Below are 19,181 nucleotides of genomic sequence, written 5' to 3'. Positions count from 1 at the left end.
GGAGGCCGTCTGACTGCTGCTGAAAAACAAGTTGTTGATTCTTGAGTCTAACATATGTTTCTTTGTTGGGGAGATGGTGTTTTTTCAGACGTGCTCCAGGTGGCTGGTGGGTTTGGATGAGTAAGTCAAGAAGAGGAATGTGTTAGAGATCGGTTAGTTCTCCTTGCCTATAGAAACCCATCCTTCCTTCCCTTCTTCCAAAAAAGTCCTTCTTTCATCCCAACTTAGATGTGCTGCTCGGCCTCTCCCCTTCCCTACACCTCCCTCAGCTTTCTAGAGAGGATGAGATAAGAGGCTGGAATAAGTTCTTGTCTCTGTAGCCATGCTGAATTACCTTCAAAAATAGATTAAAATGTGTGGGAAAGGCTTGTATGTGCGAGCAGCATGATTCCTTCCAACTTTCGTCTGTGATCCTGCAAAAAGAGCTGAGGATCATAAGCAAAGTTGGAGATACATGGGGGAGGGTAAGAAGCAATAAATGAGAGCTGATGTGAGATGGAAATGATGTAATGGGAGATGCATTTGTACTTTGACACCTCTGTGCTCCGTCAGGACGGGAGCGTCAATGGGAGTTAGGTGTGTATTAAAGTAATTTAGTTGACAAGGTCTTCTGTTGCCACTGAATTGGGAATTCAGCTTTGGGTATAAAACGGATGCAAAGTTCATTTGATCCATGTTGTATGCTGGCGTTACACGCTGGCAGGCAGCCCAGAGGTCTGACCACAGGACAGGCGGGAGCAGAGTGACTATTGCAAGGCTGTTTGGCAAAGCGCAGTCATCTACGTGCATGCTTGGGGAGGATGGGAGATGGGGAGGATGTTTTGTCCCCCTTCCAGGTTGTGTCAGCTCCCCAGACCAAATCCACACACCAACACACTGCTGATCTCTAATCGAATCAGCAAGGTCCTCTGTGTCATCGATGGATGTGCACAGAGCAGATAAGCAGCCACCAGTGCCCTGCCCCATTGCTCCTGGGTTATTGCTGGGTCTCGTCTTTGTAATGAATCTCAGGTTTCATTAAGCACTTTATAGCTTACCACTATAGTGAGCAAGGGTTGCTCTTTAAATAGGCAAGAAAATCCAGCCCTTGCCTGCATGTGCAGAGGTGGGCAGAAAGTGGTTTGCAAGCAACCTCTTGGCTCATGGATCCTTCTCAGACTTGGGCAAGGTCAATTCTTGCTCACGTGAGTGTCATCTCAAAGATCATCTCCCTTGTCCCCTTTTGCCACCCCATGTGCTTTGTTCATGTTCTCTGAAAGGTGGAGGCTCAGGGTAAACCACTGCTGTCCTGCAGGCGACTATCGCACCATTGACAGATCTGTCTGCGGGCAGCCAGGAGAGGAATGGCAGGTGGGAAACTGAGACTAAACTAGCCTTTCTTGCATAAAAAATGGATTTCTGTAAATGCTGAGAATATGTTGGGTTTTTTTTTCCTGTTTGCTTGTTGCTATGACAAGAAGCATCTAAGCTGTTAAGAAAATCTGAAATCAATCTAGAATTCTCCTGTACATCCTAGATGATCAATTCATTATTCTGTATCACTTGGCCTTTTTTTGCCTAAACCTCCCATAAGGGTTACAGATCTAGACAGTACATAAGATTGAGAGACAGAGCAGTAGCATCCTTTGAGTCTAGCAGACTTGCAGTACTGTAGAAGCTGAGATACTAGACGGAGAGACAGAGCATGATCAACTTCTTTGACAGAGACAGGCTAGATTTAGCCTGCCAGGTTTTTCGAGCAGGAGTTGTATCTATGGCAGTTTGTGACTGCTTGAACTTTTTACCTTCAAAACAGAGGTGGTGTTCTATTTTTTGGCTGTTCTGCTCAGATTTCTGAGAGTTTCCACGTGGAAGGAGGGGTGGGCTGGGTCATCCAGAGTCTCTTCTCTTGCTGCAATATCCTTGTTATCACTTTTCTGCCAGTGTGACTTGGATGCTGACAGCACAGTTGTTGCTGTTTCAGACCCAACTGAAGTCACATCTGTGGACAAAGTTGTGTCAAACTATGTGAGAAGCGGCTGCTTGGAGTCGGGGATGTGCAGGCTTATTTGCATGTGCATTTACTCTTTTACTGAAGTGCAATGATAGTCGTCTGCTGTGTGTTTTCAAGTCTTATTTGTGAGCAGAAGTGGAGGGGAGACAAATCTGACCTGGCAGCAAAGTCCACCAACCTCCCATAGCGTTGATGCATCAGACTGTTGCAGCAGGGCTGGCAGAGGCCGGGATCATCTCCTGAAGTTGTTGGGCAGACCCCAATGTCTGATCCAATTTGTTGCCATGGCAAATCACCTGATCTCTCTATACCTTTGGCCACTGTGTGAAGAAAGTGAGGGATTACCCATAAGATGTGCCCTACTGGGACCATCTAGCCCAGTGTTTTATCTCCGGTGGGGGGAAAGGGGGGGAGGGACTGTGTTGGGAGAGCACACCAGCCCAGTCCCTTTCCTCATGGATCTTAAGACTAGTTGTTATAGGAAATGGTCATTTATTGCATCCAAAAGCTTTCTCTCTCTGTTTTCCCATCTGTAAAACTGCCATGATAACCATACAAAGCCTCCAGTAAGTAAACACTCATATTTGCTGCAGATTGGCCTGATGACCACCTTGATAACTACCGTGGTGACCATGTCATCGATAGCACAGCTTTGGGACGACGAATGGGAGATGGTATTTATTTCACTTCAAGTAAGTTGTGTGCAGGGATGCTTTTCTGGGTGGGGAAAGAGGGAATGGATCAATGTAGCTACTTGTTGTGGACTTCGTGTCTTTTTGCTGTATGAAACCCTCCCTTGGTGTTTGTTCTGTCACTCCCAACACTGAGAATGAAATCTTGGCCACGAGAGACTCTGTGGCAAAACTCCCATGGACTCCTCAAGGCTGTGATATCACTCTCTCTGTCTCCTGGGCCCTTTTCTTTAAACTCAAAACAGGGCTTGGCTGCACGGCTGGAGGTGGGAAATACAGAGGCTGGGAGTGACTCAGAGCTGCTGGAAGGAGAGAGCAATTGCTTGCTGAAATAGCCACGATCGTGGTTTGGCTAGCAATGCTCTGGATGTGGTGTCCAGGCCTGAAACGTCACGCTCTTCCCAGCCTCGTGGGAATGGTCCTCTGGGTTTATTTTTACGCTGCATATAAATATGTATGTATATTAGAAAAAAAAATGGAATGTGTGTGCTCTAGTGCTGTTTTAAGAAACACTTCTGGTCTGTTGGATGGCTGTATAAGTGTTAGCAGAAAAACCTTACAAGCTGCTTATTTCTTGATTGAGCTGCTCTCTCTTTTTTTCCCTCTTCCTCAAAAAGGTATACAGACAAATTTTGGCTGTGAAAGGCCTGAGGTTGTACTGATGATTACTGCTGTATTTGGGAGTACCCAGATGCGCAGGGGAAAAAAATAGCATTCCTGCAAGTGACTAACATTTCTCAGAAGTAGTTGATTCTCCCCTGGTTTCTGAAGATTTCAGAAGGCAATTGGAGAACAGAAACGTGACCCATAGGACCCATCTCAAACTTTATCTCACGCTACTTGGTGATATGTCAGTGTGTTCAGCTGGCAAGCGATTGGACTGCAGGAAATTTAAAACTCAGGTGGCAGCAAGAGTCTTACTGAAAATTGCCTGGTGTCTCAGGAGGCCTGTTTTAAATATCTGTCTGTTGGGTGAGCTCTCCCCTAAGAAGGAGGTCAGGGCTTTACCATTTCGCCTTATTAATGGTCTGAGTGGCAGTAGTAGGGTTAGGAACAAGGAATGGCCAAAAATGGATGCAGAAGCCCAATATAGGAGTGCTGTGAAACCCAGTTTGAAACGGGGTGGGCTGATGCCCTGCAGAACCTGCAAGGTGAACGGATTTGGAGGGTGTTGGGGTGTTTGTAACAGTTCCTCTCTCCTGTTCCTGTGTCCTGCAGGCCACAGCTCCTTTCCTGCACATAGGAGCGCTCGCAGCGGTCACGGCCCTGTCGTGGTTGATAGCTGGGCAGTTTGCAAGAACAGAGAAAGCCAGTGAGTACCAGCTCGTCATCGTCGTCTTTCTCACCCTGTGTGCCACTCGTGCCCTTGTGTTGCGATCGGAGGCTGCCAGGTGTCCGTCAGCGGCGTTGGCTCCCCTCATCGGGATCCCGCCGGAGGGTTGGCGGCCCCAAGGCTCCCTTCCCAGAGCTGGGCGGTCTCCACCTCTGCCGGCTCGGGGACGTGGCTCTTCTCCGGGAAAACTCGGCTGAAGCCAGAGCGGGTGCACCTGGCCTGGGGATGCATCCGGATCCCGCAGCTGCTGCTTTGATGTTGGAAGCACATCAGACCTGGAGGTGAAAGGTCTATTTGCAATGATGAAGCGAATAAAAGCATCTTAATTTCTATCATTCTGCTTTAGAAAACATAATTACACTATTCCTAGCTAATGCGCAGTGGTGTTCTCTGTATCTCCTAAGCACTTTTCCCGTCCATGGGCTTCTTGGCTCTTATTCACCTTGGTTCCTAGGTTTATCTGCCTTTTGAAGACCTTTGCGGACTTTTTTGTGTTACAGTAGCACCTAGAGGGCTCAGCTGATCTGGACCGCTGATGATTAGGTGCTTCCTAAATGCGTGTTGACACGTGGTCTAAGGTCTAAAGAGACCAGACAGGTGAAGGACATGCAGTCACCTGCGTGAGTGTCATGCAGCAAAGCTGGGAACTGAACCCCGATCTGGTTGCTGGTCCTGTCCACTGAAATAAGTTGCTCTGTGCATTGCCAGGGCCCTACGTTGTTGCCGTGGGCTTTTCCTGTCCTGGCCTGTTCCCTCTGTTTTTCTTTGGGAATAGTTTGCTCCTTCTGTGCACTCAGAAGTGTTTTTCTCCAGGATGTCGCGGATGTCCTCAGACTGTTGTGCCAGCTCCATAAAAAATTATTTTAATTGGTATTTAACCTGCAGCAAAATACAAGCCTTGGAAGTACTTGGCAGCAGTGGCAAAAGACTTCGAAGAAGTGGGTGTTAAGCACAGGAAAGCAGTGTCTGAAGAAGAGGACTGGAGATAGAAAGACTTAATATCCAGGGAGACCTTTCAAAGAAAAAGTTGCTATGGTTTAATTTATAAACATGCCAGTAAAGCTGTACCTGGTGGTTCTTAAATATATGTCTTAGTGTGTAATTAGACTGCCATTTGAGGGAGGATTTGCAGGTATGCCTAGAGCAGACTTCATGGGCGCCTTTCGAATTACTCATACTTGTTTTCTTTGAGCCGAGTTCTCTGAAAATGGCTCTTTTTCTTTGGTTTAATAAGATAGGAATCTCTCTTGTTTCTCTTCTACTCCTGGATTTTTTTCTTTTTTTAAGGAGAAATGTCTGTCTCTTGTACCACTCAATCCTGACGTTCCCTGTGTATTCAGGAGTCATTTTACTTGTGAAAAATATCCTACCTGGAGGAGTTTACTGACCTTTTGGTGTAGATATGCTTGACATGGCAGTATTAAAAACAGAATTGAAGAACCGAAATCTCTACGAAAACCTCGGACTGGGGTTTATGGTCCCTTTTAATGGGAAAACAACATTTCATTCAGTAGTATTGATCTGGAAATAACTGGTGCAGCTGGACTCATTGGTGCAACAGTGTGTTCTTGTCCTTTCTTTGAGGCATCTGAACTTCGACAGATTTTTTTTCTGGGTAAACTTACACACTTTTTTGCTACTTATAGGCCCAAAGAATAGATGTTTCTTTAATGGCTCCAGTTCTTTAAAAGATGGCTTGTTTTCAAAGCTTGCTTCTGGTTTCAAAGCAGCCCTGTAAGCCTTGAATAATGAAGGGGAATGTGACAGATATGCTCTTGTGGGATTCCAGGCTACACCAGTGTGGTCACGAAGAGCGGGAGGAGTGGAGAAAGAAAGCTTATATCTAGGTGTTGACATTGGTGTTGCCATGTGGTAGAAAGTGAGAACTTTATTCATCCTGCTCACTTGGCTTGGGTGGTCACCAGGAGAGCTTCTTCCATACAGGTCATCCCACCTCAAACTGAACAGCATGTAGTTTGCCTGTGTTTCATGACTACATATGACTTTCAGATGAATCCCAGGTACCTCCTGCATGTCCCATCAACATCAGTGAGGTGGCTTTGTGGGCAGTGTCTGCCACAGCGTAGCACCTCCACCCTTGCTGCTGTGCCGAAGGCATGGGACTCGCATACAGCTGCTGTTCTCTGTCAAGAAACAGCTTGCTAATAAAGTGAAAAAAGGAAATTAATGGCCTTGGTTCGCTCAATTCTTGCTCTGTGGGAAGAACCAGCGTGTTGCAAATTTTTGTTTGTTTTGGCATGACCTCCACTGCCCCATGTGCATGGCCAGCTGTGGTGTTCAGGTCCATTTTAAAACGGCCTATTATCCATGCCAGCGGCAATTCTGCCCTTGTGGGTGGGTACAGTCCAGCGATCAAAATATTTTCAAGCCTGCACACTCAGTGTAGGGTTTGCCCTTGATCTGAATCTGAGCTGCATATGGTCCTCAAACTGCAGTAGCACGAGGGAAGGGAGCAGATTCTTTGCATAGCCTGGGACTTTGCTGAAGATTAGGCTGATTTTGAAAGCCTGCTTGGTGTATTCTGTTCCTGGGGTGAGCAAGAATGGGTTCAGGGTCATGTCTTATGCCTTCTGGAGGTTGCAGTGCTGGTAACCCATAGCTCCAGGTCACCATACCTTTATGGTGCAGGACGCAGCATGAACTCGCCTAGCAAGATGCCATTGCAACATTCAGTTCCTTGAGTGCTCTGTGGGTGTTTGACATTTCTGCCAGAGCTGGCAAAGTTGCTACTATTACTTCCTGGCATGTAAGAACACATTTGAATAAGGCTATTGGGTGCTAGAAGCAAAATGCCATTTATTTATGTGTGATACTAGATCAGCTGTGGTCAGGACCCTAGCTGGGCTGATCCATTCTTCTCCTGAAAAAAATGCTTTCTCCATCTTGCCTCTACTGCAAATACTTTTGTTCTAGTTAGGTTTTTTGGAGGTTCTCCCTCAAGCTCCAATGTCTTAAGGAGCTTGCCAAAAAAAAAAAAAAAAAAAAAAGTTGTCTTTTGCTTTAATACTTGTGGGTTCAAGTGACTCTAAATAGCTCATGAGTTCAAAGTTGCCTATTGTCCTTTGTAACGAATACGTGTCTGTCAAGAGCAAGGGGTGTTTTGGTTGCGCTGTCAGCACCTTCTAAAGATTCCCAGTGTGGCTGTTTGTGAGAAGTCACTGAAAGTCAAAGGTGGGCAGCTGAGGCACGGCACAGGATGCGGGGGTGCTGGCCTGGCCCCCAGGACTGCAGCCAGGACCCTCTTCACTGTGTTTGCTGGTCCTGTAATGCAGCTGCTTAGTGGGATCCTGGGAAGTGCAGCACGATCCTAGCCTTAGGGACTTACTCAAATGTGTCCCCCTAACCAGTAAAACTTCACTGCAAATTAAGTCAGTTCTAGCTGGTGCAAATCCTGATGCAGAAGCACTTGAAGTGGCCTTACCTTGGCTGAAATGGATAATGTTGGCGAACCACCAAGGAAAACAAAAGTGATTTTTTTAAACGCACCAGCATGGCACATGAGGTACAGAAATGTTTAACTGGTGCCCTATTTCCATTGTCAAAGAGGCCAAAATTTGGTGCTGTCCCACCCAAAAGACTGAAAATCAGCAGTGCTTCAGGTTATATTGCTGGGGCCTTAAGCAGTGCACTTAGCTTTTTGTTTCCCCAAATGTAAAAAGATCAAGTGCAAACCTCTCTCAGGACTTGAATATTTCAGAGAGACTTTTTTAATGGAATATGTTATTGCCTAAACACAGAGGCAATTCTATTCTATTGCTATTCTGCTGGAGGCAATGGCGATGGACCAGTCTCTGCTCTGGAGCAGGATGGTGTCTTGGCTTTGCTGCTGTGGCACGAGGAAGTCTGAACTAGCATTTTCACCAGCTCTTTTTCTCTCTTTTGCCTCAGCTGCTCAGATGCTGATGTTCACTGCATACCTCGCAGTTGTAGTTGCACTTTACCTCGTCCCTCTCACCATTTCGTCCCCGTGCATAATGGAGAAGAAGGCTCTGGGACCAAAGCCAGCCATTATAGGTCACCGTGGAGCACCGATGGTGAGTAGGTTCACGTTACTAGTACTGTGTTGTTTGACTCTTCTATCTGATGATGGTTCTGGATCTGATGATCTCCATGCTGTTGTCCAGACACTATCATCCATCTCCAGCAAATGTCTGTGTGACCTCTAGTAGCTCATTTACCTTAGTGCCACGAGGGAAGTGGGGCAGTAGAGAGAGAATTTGAAAGTACTTGAAGTCACTTTCGGGAACCCTTCTCTGACTAGAATCACTGTGGTGGTAAAACAGGACATGAACCCACAGTCAAGTTACGTCCCACCTGCACGAGGTGGTGTAGAAACAAAAGGACAGTCCTTGATTTGTTCAGGGTATTTTGTGCCCTTGCGTCGCTCTGGCCACCAGAAATTCTGCTGTTTTTTTTGCTCCCTATGCTCGGCCCTTGAGCTGCAGCACTAGAGGTTTGTGATTTTAGACCTAGAGGGATCTGGGTTTGTGTCCTTCAGTGGGACATCACTGGCAGTGGTTAAACTCAACCCACAGCACGGTACCTCAGACATGTGGCAGTCTGCAAGAAGCCTGTGCTGTACTCTTCCATTGCAGATCGTAAGACTGGGCGAGGTGTCGAAAAATTTCTCTCATCTGCTCCCTAGCTAGACCTTGAAAACATAATGGTGTAGTCCTTTCTCCTCCAAGGTGTCTGGACATGTCCAGACTAAAAAATGGGGCTTGTTGGCTTGGGCACAGCACTGGGCTTGCATAATGCTGTCATGTGGTCCTTGGATGTATTGGCCAGGCTCTGCTCTAGGTTGAGTGCTTCTGCACCTGGGTCTGTTGCGTGTTGGTAGCTCCATCCCTACCTGTACGTTGACTGGCCTATGAAAAACTTGTACATTACAGCATATAGCCACTGGTCTTGCAAGTGGCTTTAAAGGCAGCTAGCTAGCTTTCTTGCTGGCATTCAAAGAAGAAAAAATATAGGCAGGCTGCCAAAACCTATTTGGCAAGCTGGAGTCTGCTTGAACTCCATTCCAATCCAAGAGTGTGCATTAGGAGTTTGCTAGGTGAGACGGATGCTGGCCATGACACAGAAGTGTTTTTTATTTTAGTTCTCTCTCTCTCTCTCTCTCTCTCTCTCTCTCTCTCTCTCTCTCTCTCTCTCTCTCTTTTAATGATTCTTTTTTCTTTAAGAAATCCCTTGAAACTCCAGCTTAATTTGGGCTGCTCTTTTAACTGTATTGCCTCTGTGGGTGGTGGAATAAAGTTCTGGGCATGACAAATGCTTTTTCCTGTCCCGCTGAGTTTGTATCAACTTGAATCCCAGAAGCAGCCATGTGAGAACATGGACTATGTGTGCTTCCTGATGGCAGGAAATCACAAAAACGTGGTAGGATGCTGTCTTCCTGTAAGATTTCTAGACCTGTGTGCCCCCCTGCAGCCTTCTAAAGAAACAAACCAACAAACCAGATCTTTCTGTCCTCCGGATCAACCTGCACTACATAAACCTTAGAGTGCCTTATCGTGAGCAAGACTCCCAGCAGAGGCTTGGTCTGTTGCTTTGCTTCATGTTCGTTCTTGGAGCTGACAAACACTCCTTAGCTATGGAATAAACTTGTTGGAGGAGATTCCTTTTGCATTTTAGGGTGCGGAGGGCAGTGGTAGAGGATGCTTCGCGCTATGCGTGGAACTGTGGCTCAGGTGACCTTGCTCTTCAATAGTGAAACTGAGATGGGACAAGAAACTAATCGTAGTAATCGAAAGAAAGATGAGAACCAGAGAGAGGTGGTTAAAACCTTCTTCTGTACTTCTTTCCCAGCCTGTCACTATCTCAAAGGTCACCTTGAGTTTGAAGAGCTCCAGCTAACCTACAGTGTAAATCCCCAGGTTGTACTAGCAATATTTGCTTGGAAACTAATGATTGTAATGCCTTGTCAAAAGGCGTTTCTCCTAATAGGGTCTAGTTTTCACAAGAAGACTTACTGCACTTTTGCTGTTGAGCCCAAGCGTGTGTAGCTTTAGGTTGGAGAAATGGCCAAGCGGAGCTGGAGAGCAGGGAAATAGCCCAGATAAAAGCCTAGAGACTGGGCTGTAGAACCTCGATGTCCTCCCCTAGGGAATGTCAAGGTTGAAACTCCGCAGATCTTGGCACCTTGGGACCTGAGGTGATGCTAGATATTAGGGAAGGGGAGGTCATAAACAGCACTGCTGTAACAATGGTTGCTTCAGATTTCCCAAAGCAAGACAAATGTGATTTGGGAGCTGTGCAGACAAGTACTCAATCTGATAGAGCCTGGTGGCTGGTGTTTGGCCAGGCTGGCGAGACTGTTTCTGTAATACTGCATTTCTATGTTGAACGCCCTTATACTAAAAAAAACATAAATGCAATTGAGCGCTCTTCTGACAAAAGCCAGCCATCACACAGTCTCCTTTGCTGAACATACTTGCTGACCTGAAACAAAGAATTTGTTGGGGATGATGGCAAGGAAACAGCTGCAGATGATGCAAAAAGTATGGACAAAAAATGGATTTCGTTTAGAAGCACTCTTGATAATCTGTGGTCTTTTCTCTACCCCACTCTCAGTAGTCAGCTGAGGTCCCTCAGCAGCAAGTGGCATGAGGACTCAGGGAGATCTTTGTGCTTTGACGCAGCCTGAGCTGGAGCACTTTTCTAGTGTGAAATGGAGAGTTTCCCAGGAAAGCCATGGATGTGCAAATTTCCTGAGGGATACAGGACTCATCCATCAGTGCATGCAGCCTGCCTCACGTACAGAGGTGAAGATCTTCCCTTGTGCTCCACAGAGCCTGCTTTCCTCCATGCACACACACCCTGTGCCCCTTTTGCCCCTTTAAGATTTGAAAGTGCAGCGTTCATAAAATCTGTGCGAGTGTGACTCACTGCCATCCTTGTGCTGTGGAGGGTAAAAGTGAGAAACAGAGGTCATGTGGCTCACATACTTTGCCTTGAAACATGGGTGGAGGAAAATGTCCTTGCATTTTAAGTAGCATCCCAAGAGAAAATTAGAAAGCATCCTGGTATCATCAACTAGAGTAAACATGGGCTTTCTGCAGTACAGGAGAGTTACCGGTTCCACACTGGCTGATGGCTTGTCTGTAGATACAAGCATATGGTAGCACTCCTCAAAGTCCCTTTGGTATCATCCTGTTCCTCCGTGTGTTTTAATTCACTGAGAGAAATGCTTTCCTGAATGACTCCTCTTAAATTCCCCTTGCCTAAACATTGTCCAGGTGTGTGCCTGAGCAGGTGTGTAGCTCATCAATTATAGCTTCTTTTCAAAGATTCCTTTTAAATTAGCCATCCAGCCTCCAGATCCATTTCTGCTCTTCTGGACTCCCATCAGGAAGGCACCAGGGTTAACTGAGGGGACCAGCCCTCACAACCGTGTGATGCCCATGAGTTCGAAGGGGTCCTGCCCTGACAGGTTGAGGAATTGTCTGATACCCTGAAACATGAGATGGGGTTGCTGCCACCATTGCATGTTAACAGGTTAAATTTGCCAGACACCTTTATGAGCTGATGCCTGGTGTCTTTGGTCTTCAAAGCAATCCTTTTTCTTCTTCTTGCAGCCACCTAGTTGCATTTTGTTTTCAGTGCCAACAGACTTGACTGTTTTCTCCCTGTGATGGTAAGTGTCACTTACGCTGAGGATAAATTGAAACAAGGGTGCGAGGTGGGAGCCAGGACCAAATCTGAAATGGAAATGAGGAACTTCATCCAGTAGGACACCAACTTCTGCTGCCATCTGTATCTTTAAAGTCTCCTCCCAGACATCTTTTCTCACAAAGTGCTTGAGACTTAATGCAGGTTGTCTTTAGGTTTGTGACTTGAAGTTGCTATTCATGATGTTGAATCCTATTTGCTTTTAAGTTGTTGATTCTCAGTGCACATTCCTCATGAGAAAAGTTAGGCCAGTCATGATCTTTGATCTCAATTTTGTTCTGTAAATCACCCAAAGGATTAATAACACGAGAGTTTATTTCAGCTGTATCTGTTACCTGTTGTTGTTCAGTTGTATTTGTCTTCCTAGGAAACTGCATGAAGCCTAGATATTCACCTCCCTTTACTGGGACCAAATAAAATACTGGTTGTTCTAAAAGAAATTGGGGCTAAACCTGTGGAAACAAGGTAACACTCCAAGGGTGTTGGAAGCAGTAATGGCTCTTAATTTCAGAGCTTGCAGCTACAAATAGCATCAAAATAAATGCTTCTGGCAAACCACCTAGACAGCTGGTTTTCGACGTGTCTTAACAGCACTGAGAAAGCCGGTGCTGAAGCAGCTGTCGGCATGTTGTTGGACGGGCTCCGAAGCGCTCGGCTCTCGGACGTCGCTGCGTCTCCGAGCTCCTTGCCCACGTGGCGGGTGTCTCTGTGCCGTGCGGAGGCTCCGTGCCGAGAGGAGCCTGTATCAGGAGCGCTGGCTCACGGGCTTTACAAAACCTCCAAAAGCGAAAACGGATGATTGGCAGAAAACATGAATGACTTGAGTGGGGTAGAAACGTACGTATGGATGGGATGAAACTCCTTGTTGGGCAGCCAGCATTTAATTGCTCTTATGACTTGTCTTCTCCTTTGCACAGGAATATTTTGCCTTTGCAGGGAGCATATCTTGCTGGTCCCAGGAAATTCCCAGCAAATGCCCCATTATACCTGTGGAGTCAGTGTTTCATACCAGCTATTGATGAGAGCAGCAGTGAAGATTTTGTTTGGGGCTGTGGCTTATTGGAGTTGATGGTTTTTCTCTTGTTCTTGGTTTTGGTTTCTAGGTGGTTTTGAGGGCCTTTATTTCATTTTATCTTGGGTACCAAAACTCCACCACCATCTGATTAGGATGGCTTTGTTTTTTAAGGGCTCTGAACCACTTTAGTTTGTGTTATTTGTGCTGCTGAAATCAAGAAGTGTTTGCTCTGCTGTACATTTTATGTACCCCTAGCTATTAAATATATAGGCAGTTAACCTGTCTGTTGGTCCAATTGATAGCAGCAAACAGTAGCAATTAGTGGCTTCCATGAGACCTGGAGAAAGGCTACTGTTCACCTATATGTAAATCTATGTAGGGTTTAGGTAGTCTGCTATTAAATCAAGCTTTAGCCTTTATGCATGTGAGACAACAATCCTGAGGTGTTGTCTCCTGTGTCTACTAAAGAAATCTGTAATGGCTTTTTGCTTAAGATTCTATCCTGTTGTCCAGGATGATACTTTTTCTCTTTGTTTTGCACTTTTTAATATCCTTTCAGTCTAGGTGAGTTTTTGCCAGAAATATTGGGAATGGATGCTCCCTAAAACACTTTGAATTCCTGGCGGGGTTTGAGATACTCTTTAAAATAAGAATTTAAAGTATTGTCATTGCCTGATACTGATTCAGAGCCATGCGTTTGCCCTTCTTGCCTGTCTATTGTATCCTCAGCTTGCTTTGCATCCTGTTTGAGAGTGGATTTTGGATGATGACAGCTTGTGGCAAGGCTGTTTGTTCTCATGTTGGTGTCCTGGATGTCCTGCAACTCAGAGGGTCTGCCACCTCTCCTGTCCTCCACAAGCAGCTACCTAGTTGTGTATAAATTGTATACTTTGGTTTGACTTCTTGAGGGCTAATTCCTTGGTCAGCAAAATAGATTACAAATTAAAATTTATGATGATGCTCATGATTCCAAAAGGATCAGAAAATATCCTTAAAGCTTGTCAGTAGAACAAAGATCAAATCCTTCAGTGTAGCTCGGTGCACGATGCCAGGGGTGTGCTGTGACTGCTGTTATGCTTTGCAGTGAATTTGGTTTGACTGTGCAAACTTCTTCATTAGCCTCCCTACACATGCAAATGATGCAGTGATTTTTTTGAAGCCCTTGTTAAGCTGGCTAATTAGGGGAAAAATACAGTGTAGTGATGTCCAACTATAGCAAGGCTCTGCCACGTTACTTAGCACACTTTGACAATGTTTGTTAAGGAAGGCCCAAAGTTCTTGACTTCAGTGATTCATTTTAAAGCATTTGCAATTGACTTCTAAGCATAAAAATAGTCAGAATGCATTAAATAGGTAATTTTCAAGACATTATGCGCTGCCTTCTTGGTCTAGCAGGAAGAAGTGAATAGCAAGCTGATTCTTGCAAGGGTCTGTAAAGCCGCACACAAAAAGAAGGAACAGCTTTTAGAAACCCTACACAGGAACTGTCTGTGGCTTTCAGTGGATGTTGTCATGGTTTATATGATAAGGATTTTGGAGTGAAATCATTGCTTTATGTCCCAGGGCTTCCTTCGCTTCAACGCTGATTTCTTAAGAAATTGGTTGTGTCCAGTTACCTTGGATGGTTGCAAACCTGGGTTTGGGCTTTATACAAAATTTACCTGCTGATGTTGTATCAAGGATGAAACCTGTCAGAGGGACTGGGAGGAGACAGAGGGAAATGCAAACAGAAAGGTTATTGATTTATTTATTTCAACTTTGGTTTAAAACTTAAAAAAAAAAAAAAAAAAAAACCAAAACAACCCCCCCCCCCCCACTAAATTCAGTAAGCAACCTCTGTGGCAAAGACTGTCTCCCACTTGGATGCATCTCTGCTCTAAACATCCTGGATTTTCCTTTTTCAGCTGCCTCTTCCCTGGAGATTGGTAGAGACAGGCAGCCTGGGATGACAGAAATATGTTTTTCTGAGACTCCCTTTTGCATTGCAGGGTGTGTGAAGTCACTGTAAAGACAGGCTCTGGCTCTGCGGTGGTGCCAAGGGAACCTCCGGGAATAGGCAGCATCTGATTTCAGGGGACAGGGTTAAATTTGCTGTCTTCTGACTGATGTTTTCCTGGGTTGTGTCATCAGTCTGGCGATGACGAGCCCTGCATGCCAGCTCGCTCAGTCCCCTCTGGGCTGGGAACAACTGAGAGGTTTAGAGACAGCAGAGGACAGCTCTTTGCATTGATGATGGACTGATTTGGAGATGAAATTATTTATATAAGGGTGACTGGCTCTGGCCAGGTTAGGAACTTTTCCATGATGTGCTCACAAGAAGATGAGGTCTTTGCCTGGAAGGCTTATAATCTACTTTGCAAAAGGATATGGCATATATGGGAACTGGGCTGTCAAGTAACAGCAACGTGGCATTATAGAGACTAACCAGCACATGCCTTTGCGGGCACAGCGTTATAGGAAGTGATTCTGTTGACGTCAGTGCTATTTGCTGTTTCAGAGCAGCTAAGACGCTGACCTGTCTGTGAGCCTCTTCAAGAGGATGCCCTTAGCATCTGGTGTAGTGCTGTGGTGAGGAGGATGTTATGGCTCCTAACTGCATGTTCTGATGGTTGGACCCTAAGTGAGTCTGTTCTTGGAGCAGTGTCAAAATACTTTTTTGTCTGCACATCTGCAAAGCTGGAATTTCAACACAAATTGCATTTGGGGTTGAGTTTCCTGGGAAAGGAGTGCAGCAGCAGCCCGAGCAGCAGCCGCGTGCAGCCCCAGTCAGTCCCAGCTAAGTTGTCTCCTTCCCAAAGAGCAAAGCTTGGTCTGCAAGCTTGGAAGGACCTGGAGATGAGATGGCAACACTGCTGGAGCTGAGGTTGCCTCTCCGTGAGGTTAGGCTCAGTGGCATCTGTCTGAGTGTTGAGGAGGAGATGGCCAAAGTGCACTGAGTTTTGAAATTGATTGAAAATCTTGTTTTTTAGCTTACCAGAGCTCATATTGTAGCACTGCCTCTCAGATGCACAAGTGTCATCACTGTCTTCAGATTATCAATTTTGCTCAGTTTGAACCAAAAGCCTGTCCCAAAGAGACTGTTTTCCTGTGTGGCTTTCATCTATGACTTTTGCATGCAATTTTGGCTCTGTCTAAACTTGCCTTTCCCCAGGCTCTTGCCTGTTGATTTGCCATCTCGGATCTGCTTGGCTCTGTTTCCTTTGAGCACCTTCACCAGTGGAGGTTGCGATTCCCCTGCTTTTTAGGTTAAAGCTTTCTCTGGGGTCATCAAATCGACTTCATCTCAAGAGGGCTGGCATCCAACCAAGGATTGATCCAGGCAGAAACCAAAGTACACTGAGAGAGGAGGAGGCAAGAAGTGTTTTAATCTTGTTATTGATGAACATATAGTCTTTCTCAGTTGTGCAGAGCCTGTGTGTCCTCCCTGGATTAGGACTCTGCCGTGCCAGAGTTCGGTGCCCAGGCTGGGTGTGGACAACACTATGGTCACCCTGGCCCACCTCTACAGAGGGGGAACAACAACGTTTGCCTTCGTTAGCCCTACTTCATGCAAGATGAGCTCTTAGTCACATGTGTGGGTAACAGCAGTGTTGCCCATCCTTATCCTACCCTCGTTGAAGGGTTTTATGTTCATTGCTTGGTGAAGCTAGTCCAGGCTGCTCTTTCCAGTCTTCCTTGCCTGAGATGACTTACTACTTAACACACTTTGCTCTTCTTCCGTTCCTGGTACGATTGCATCCCTGATGAGGCTGCCCATAGGGGTCCAGGTTCAGCTGCTACTTGATGTGATGTAGCATCTCAACCTGGGGCTTATGTTGCATCCATCCACCAACCGTTTCCAGCTCAGGCTGGTGGTTGTACATTGCCCTTTGGTCTCTCTGTCTCGGTTGTCTCTGGTTTGAATGCTCCCCGCTCTATTTCTGTGCAATTGCTGAAGCCTCTGAAAGTAAACGCTGAGCGTTGCTCTGTACAGACAGGATCACCTTGCAGCGTTCATCCTGAGAAACCTGAGCTACTTGGGGGGGAAACCTGAGATGCTGAAAGCAACCCAAGAAGATGAAGCTGATCTACGTGGCTGGGATCTTTATGCGGTTGCTGCTCCCTGCTGACAGCTCTGGGCATCGTGCATTTACCGGAAAAAGCTCTTTTAGCCTGACCTTGTGTGACCCATCCTTGCGATGTGCAAGAGGGTGTAATGGAGGTGTTAACCTCTCGTGCCCTCTTAGACAAGTCAATCTTTGCTTGGGAGCTTTTGCTGGGAATGTAACATGCTGCAGTGTTGCTTTTGTTAAACAGAAAAATGGACAAATACTGATGTGTGGCTTGGGCCAGAGGAATGCGGTAGAGAGATATCAGAGCTATGTGAAGGCTGTGTTGTAGACAGCTCAGAGCAGAGTATTTGGCCTGATTGCTTTCACGCCAAAGCTTTGCTGACCTGAGCACCTAAGTTAGCCAGCTAATAAGAAAACGAATGTTCCTTAAGGATGCTTTAAACTCCTGACTAGGTTTTTGTATGTACTGTGCATGTTACTTACACCATGCATTTGGGTATTTGTCCTTAAAATTATTTCTCTCTCCAACCCCTCAATAGTTTTTGAAAATCATAACTTGGGAATATTCAGTCTGTTTTGATGGATACTCACTGATCCTCACAGTGGCAGACATAACTGGCAAAAAGTGATGTTACAAGTGCTCTAAACCTGAAAGCAAAATTTGAAAAAAAGAAAATGATTTTTAAAATTTGCTTTATTATGAAGTGGACATGTTTAATAGCAATGTCTCAGGTTTTATCCAGCTGATAGTCTGTTTTTTCTGGTCTGCCTTTTGATTTATGGATTTTGGAAGGTTGGCTACACTGTTTTTGCAGAAAAAGAAAGTATTTCTCTTCGTGTTGTAGTAAAAGGGTTAGGTCTTGTCTAAAAACAACTGTCTGCTCCATTCAACAGGAAGGAATTTAAACTTATCTCAATGGCTTTTACAGATAAGGTCTCATAAATTTTCCAGGCTTAAGACTTTTTAAATTATTATTTTTATTATTGTTATTTACCACTGTTAAGACTAACTGGAACATTTGTAAATTAAGAGAAAGCAATTGGTCTTCACATTTAGCAATAGATCAATTTAGCAAATGAGTAGGTGTGAAAATAAAATGTGTGTTACAGAACCAGGGTTCTAGTTGTTTTTTTCCCAAGTTATGGATGATATACTGGTTCATGGACTGTTTTGTGTCTCTATAATGGCATTATAACCACTGTTTGCATAGAGAAGTAGGAGATCGAAGAGTTATTAGGGTGTTTTAGGTAGCTCCAGATAAAACCTGTGAATAGACAACTGGCGTTGTATTAACAGTTGGTTTCTGTGGATCCTCAGCAAGCCGCTGTTTGGGAACCACGTTGGTGGCATCTCTCTAATATAGTCCTGTTGCAACAGACTGAGGTAGCTGGGTGTCTGGCATCACAGACCATCACAACTCAGTGCTGAACTTTATCTCGCTTTGAAATACCGTCGGTGGGTTCAGATCCATTGGTCATCTTCAGGTTTCAATGAGATGCAATTCTCTCTGGAGGATACTTGGTACCCCAGTGTAATTGGCCAGCACATAATCTTCAAAACAAGATTGTTTTGCCTCTCTAATCTCTCTAATCCTTCCTCCCAGCATCATCCAAGCTGGAACTGCTTCATAAACCTTTCCACTTGCTACTAATCTCTTGCCGCTCTTTTTTTCACGTAGTTGGCACCAGAAAACACTCTGATGTCCTTCCAGAAGGCAGTGGAGCAGAAGACATACGGAGTCCAAGCTGATGTTGTACTGAGGTAAGTCAGTGCACTGGTTTGCTTGAGCAAAGAAACTTTCTTTGTGCGTGGCCTAAACCATGTTCCTGGCTCTCTTTTTTTCGGGCTTTTTTCTGGTCGTTACTACCCTTTTCCACTGAAGAGGGCTCTCATGGAGAATGTGTCCAGTAACTCCTCAGCTGCCTCCATCTGTAGTACGCAGATGTTACTAATTGTTCAGTTGAGATGATGACTAAAGGTGAAGTTGTCCAGGTGGAGAAAACCTGGATTCCTTTGTCATAAAGCTAATCTTTATTTACAGGAAGACTGTCCCCTTTCCTAGGACTTATTTTGTTGCATGAAACAAAGCACTTGGTTTCTAGCCTGGCCTGAAATCTGCTGGCAGCCTTGCTCGAAGAGAAGGGACTGAACCACTTAAAAGTGACTGCTGCTGGGAAGCCCCATATGCAGAGAGAGTAGAGATTCCCAAATTACTGCCTTGTGCAGGTCCCCAGGCAGGTTTTACCAGTGTTGCAAAACTGTCACAGGAATTCAGTAGCACAGGAGTAAAACTCTTCTCCTCCTCTCCTCCCTCACATGACACTAATGCTGAGGGAAGGAGGAACCTGGTGATACTTTTGCCTGTCAAAAAGTCATTCCTTGCAGGCAAATGTTGAGCTGAAT

At 45.4% G+C, this 19,181-nt stretch overlaps 1 protein-coding gene across 4 annotated transcripts in view; it reads left to right on the top strand.

Annotated features, from left to right (window-relative positions):
* GDPD5 (glycerophosphodiester phosphodiesterase domain containing 5) overlaps nucleotides 1-19,181 on the top strand; it is a 176,074-nt gene that overhangs the window by 131,583 nt on the left and 25,310 nt on the right. For all 4 annotated transcript variants that reach the window (XM_026097928.2, XM_026097929.2, XM_064505228.1 and 1 more), the window contains exons 6-9: nucleotides 2,587-2,685; nucleotides 3,904-3,997; nucleotides 7,928-8,073; nucleotides 18,457-18,539. In XM_026097928.2, the coding sequence (XP_025953713.2) occupies nucleotides 2,587-2,685; nucleotides 3,904-3,997; nucleotides 7,928-8,073; nucleotides 18,457-18,539 (422 nt within the window). The remainder of the gene's footprint in view (nucleotides 1-2,586; nucleotides 2,686-3,903; nucleotides 3,998-7,927; nucleotides 8,074-18,456; nucleotides 18,540-19,181) is intronic.

The sequence above is a fragment of the Dromaius novaehollandiae genome, chromosome 1 (genome assembly GCF_036370855.1).
Source record: "Dromaius novaehollandiae isolate bDroNov1 chromosome 1, bDroNov1.hap1, whole genome shotgun sequence".
NCBI lineage: Eukaryota > Metazoa > Chordata > Aves > Casuariiformes > Dromaiidae > Dromaius > Dromaius novaehollandiae.
This window is presented reverse-complemented; position numbering and strand designations above follow the sequence as displayed.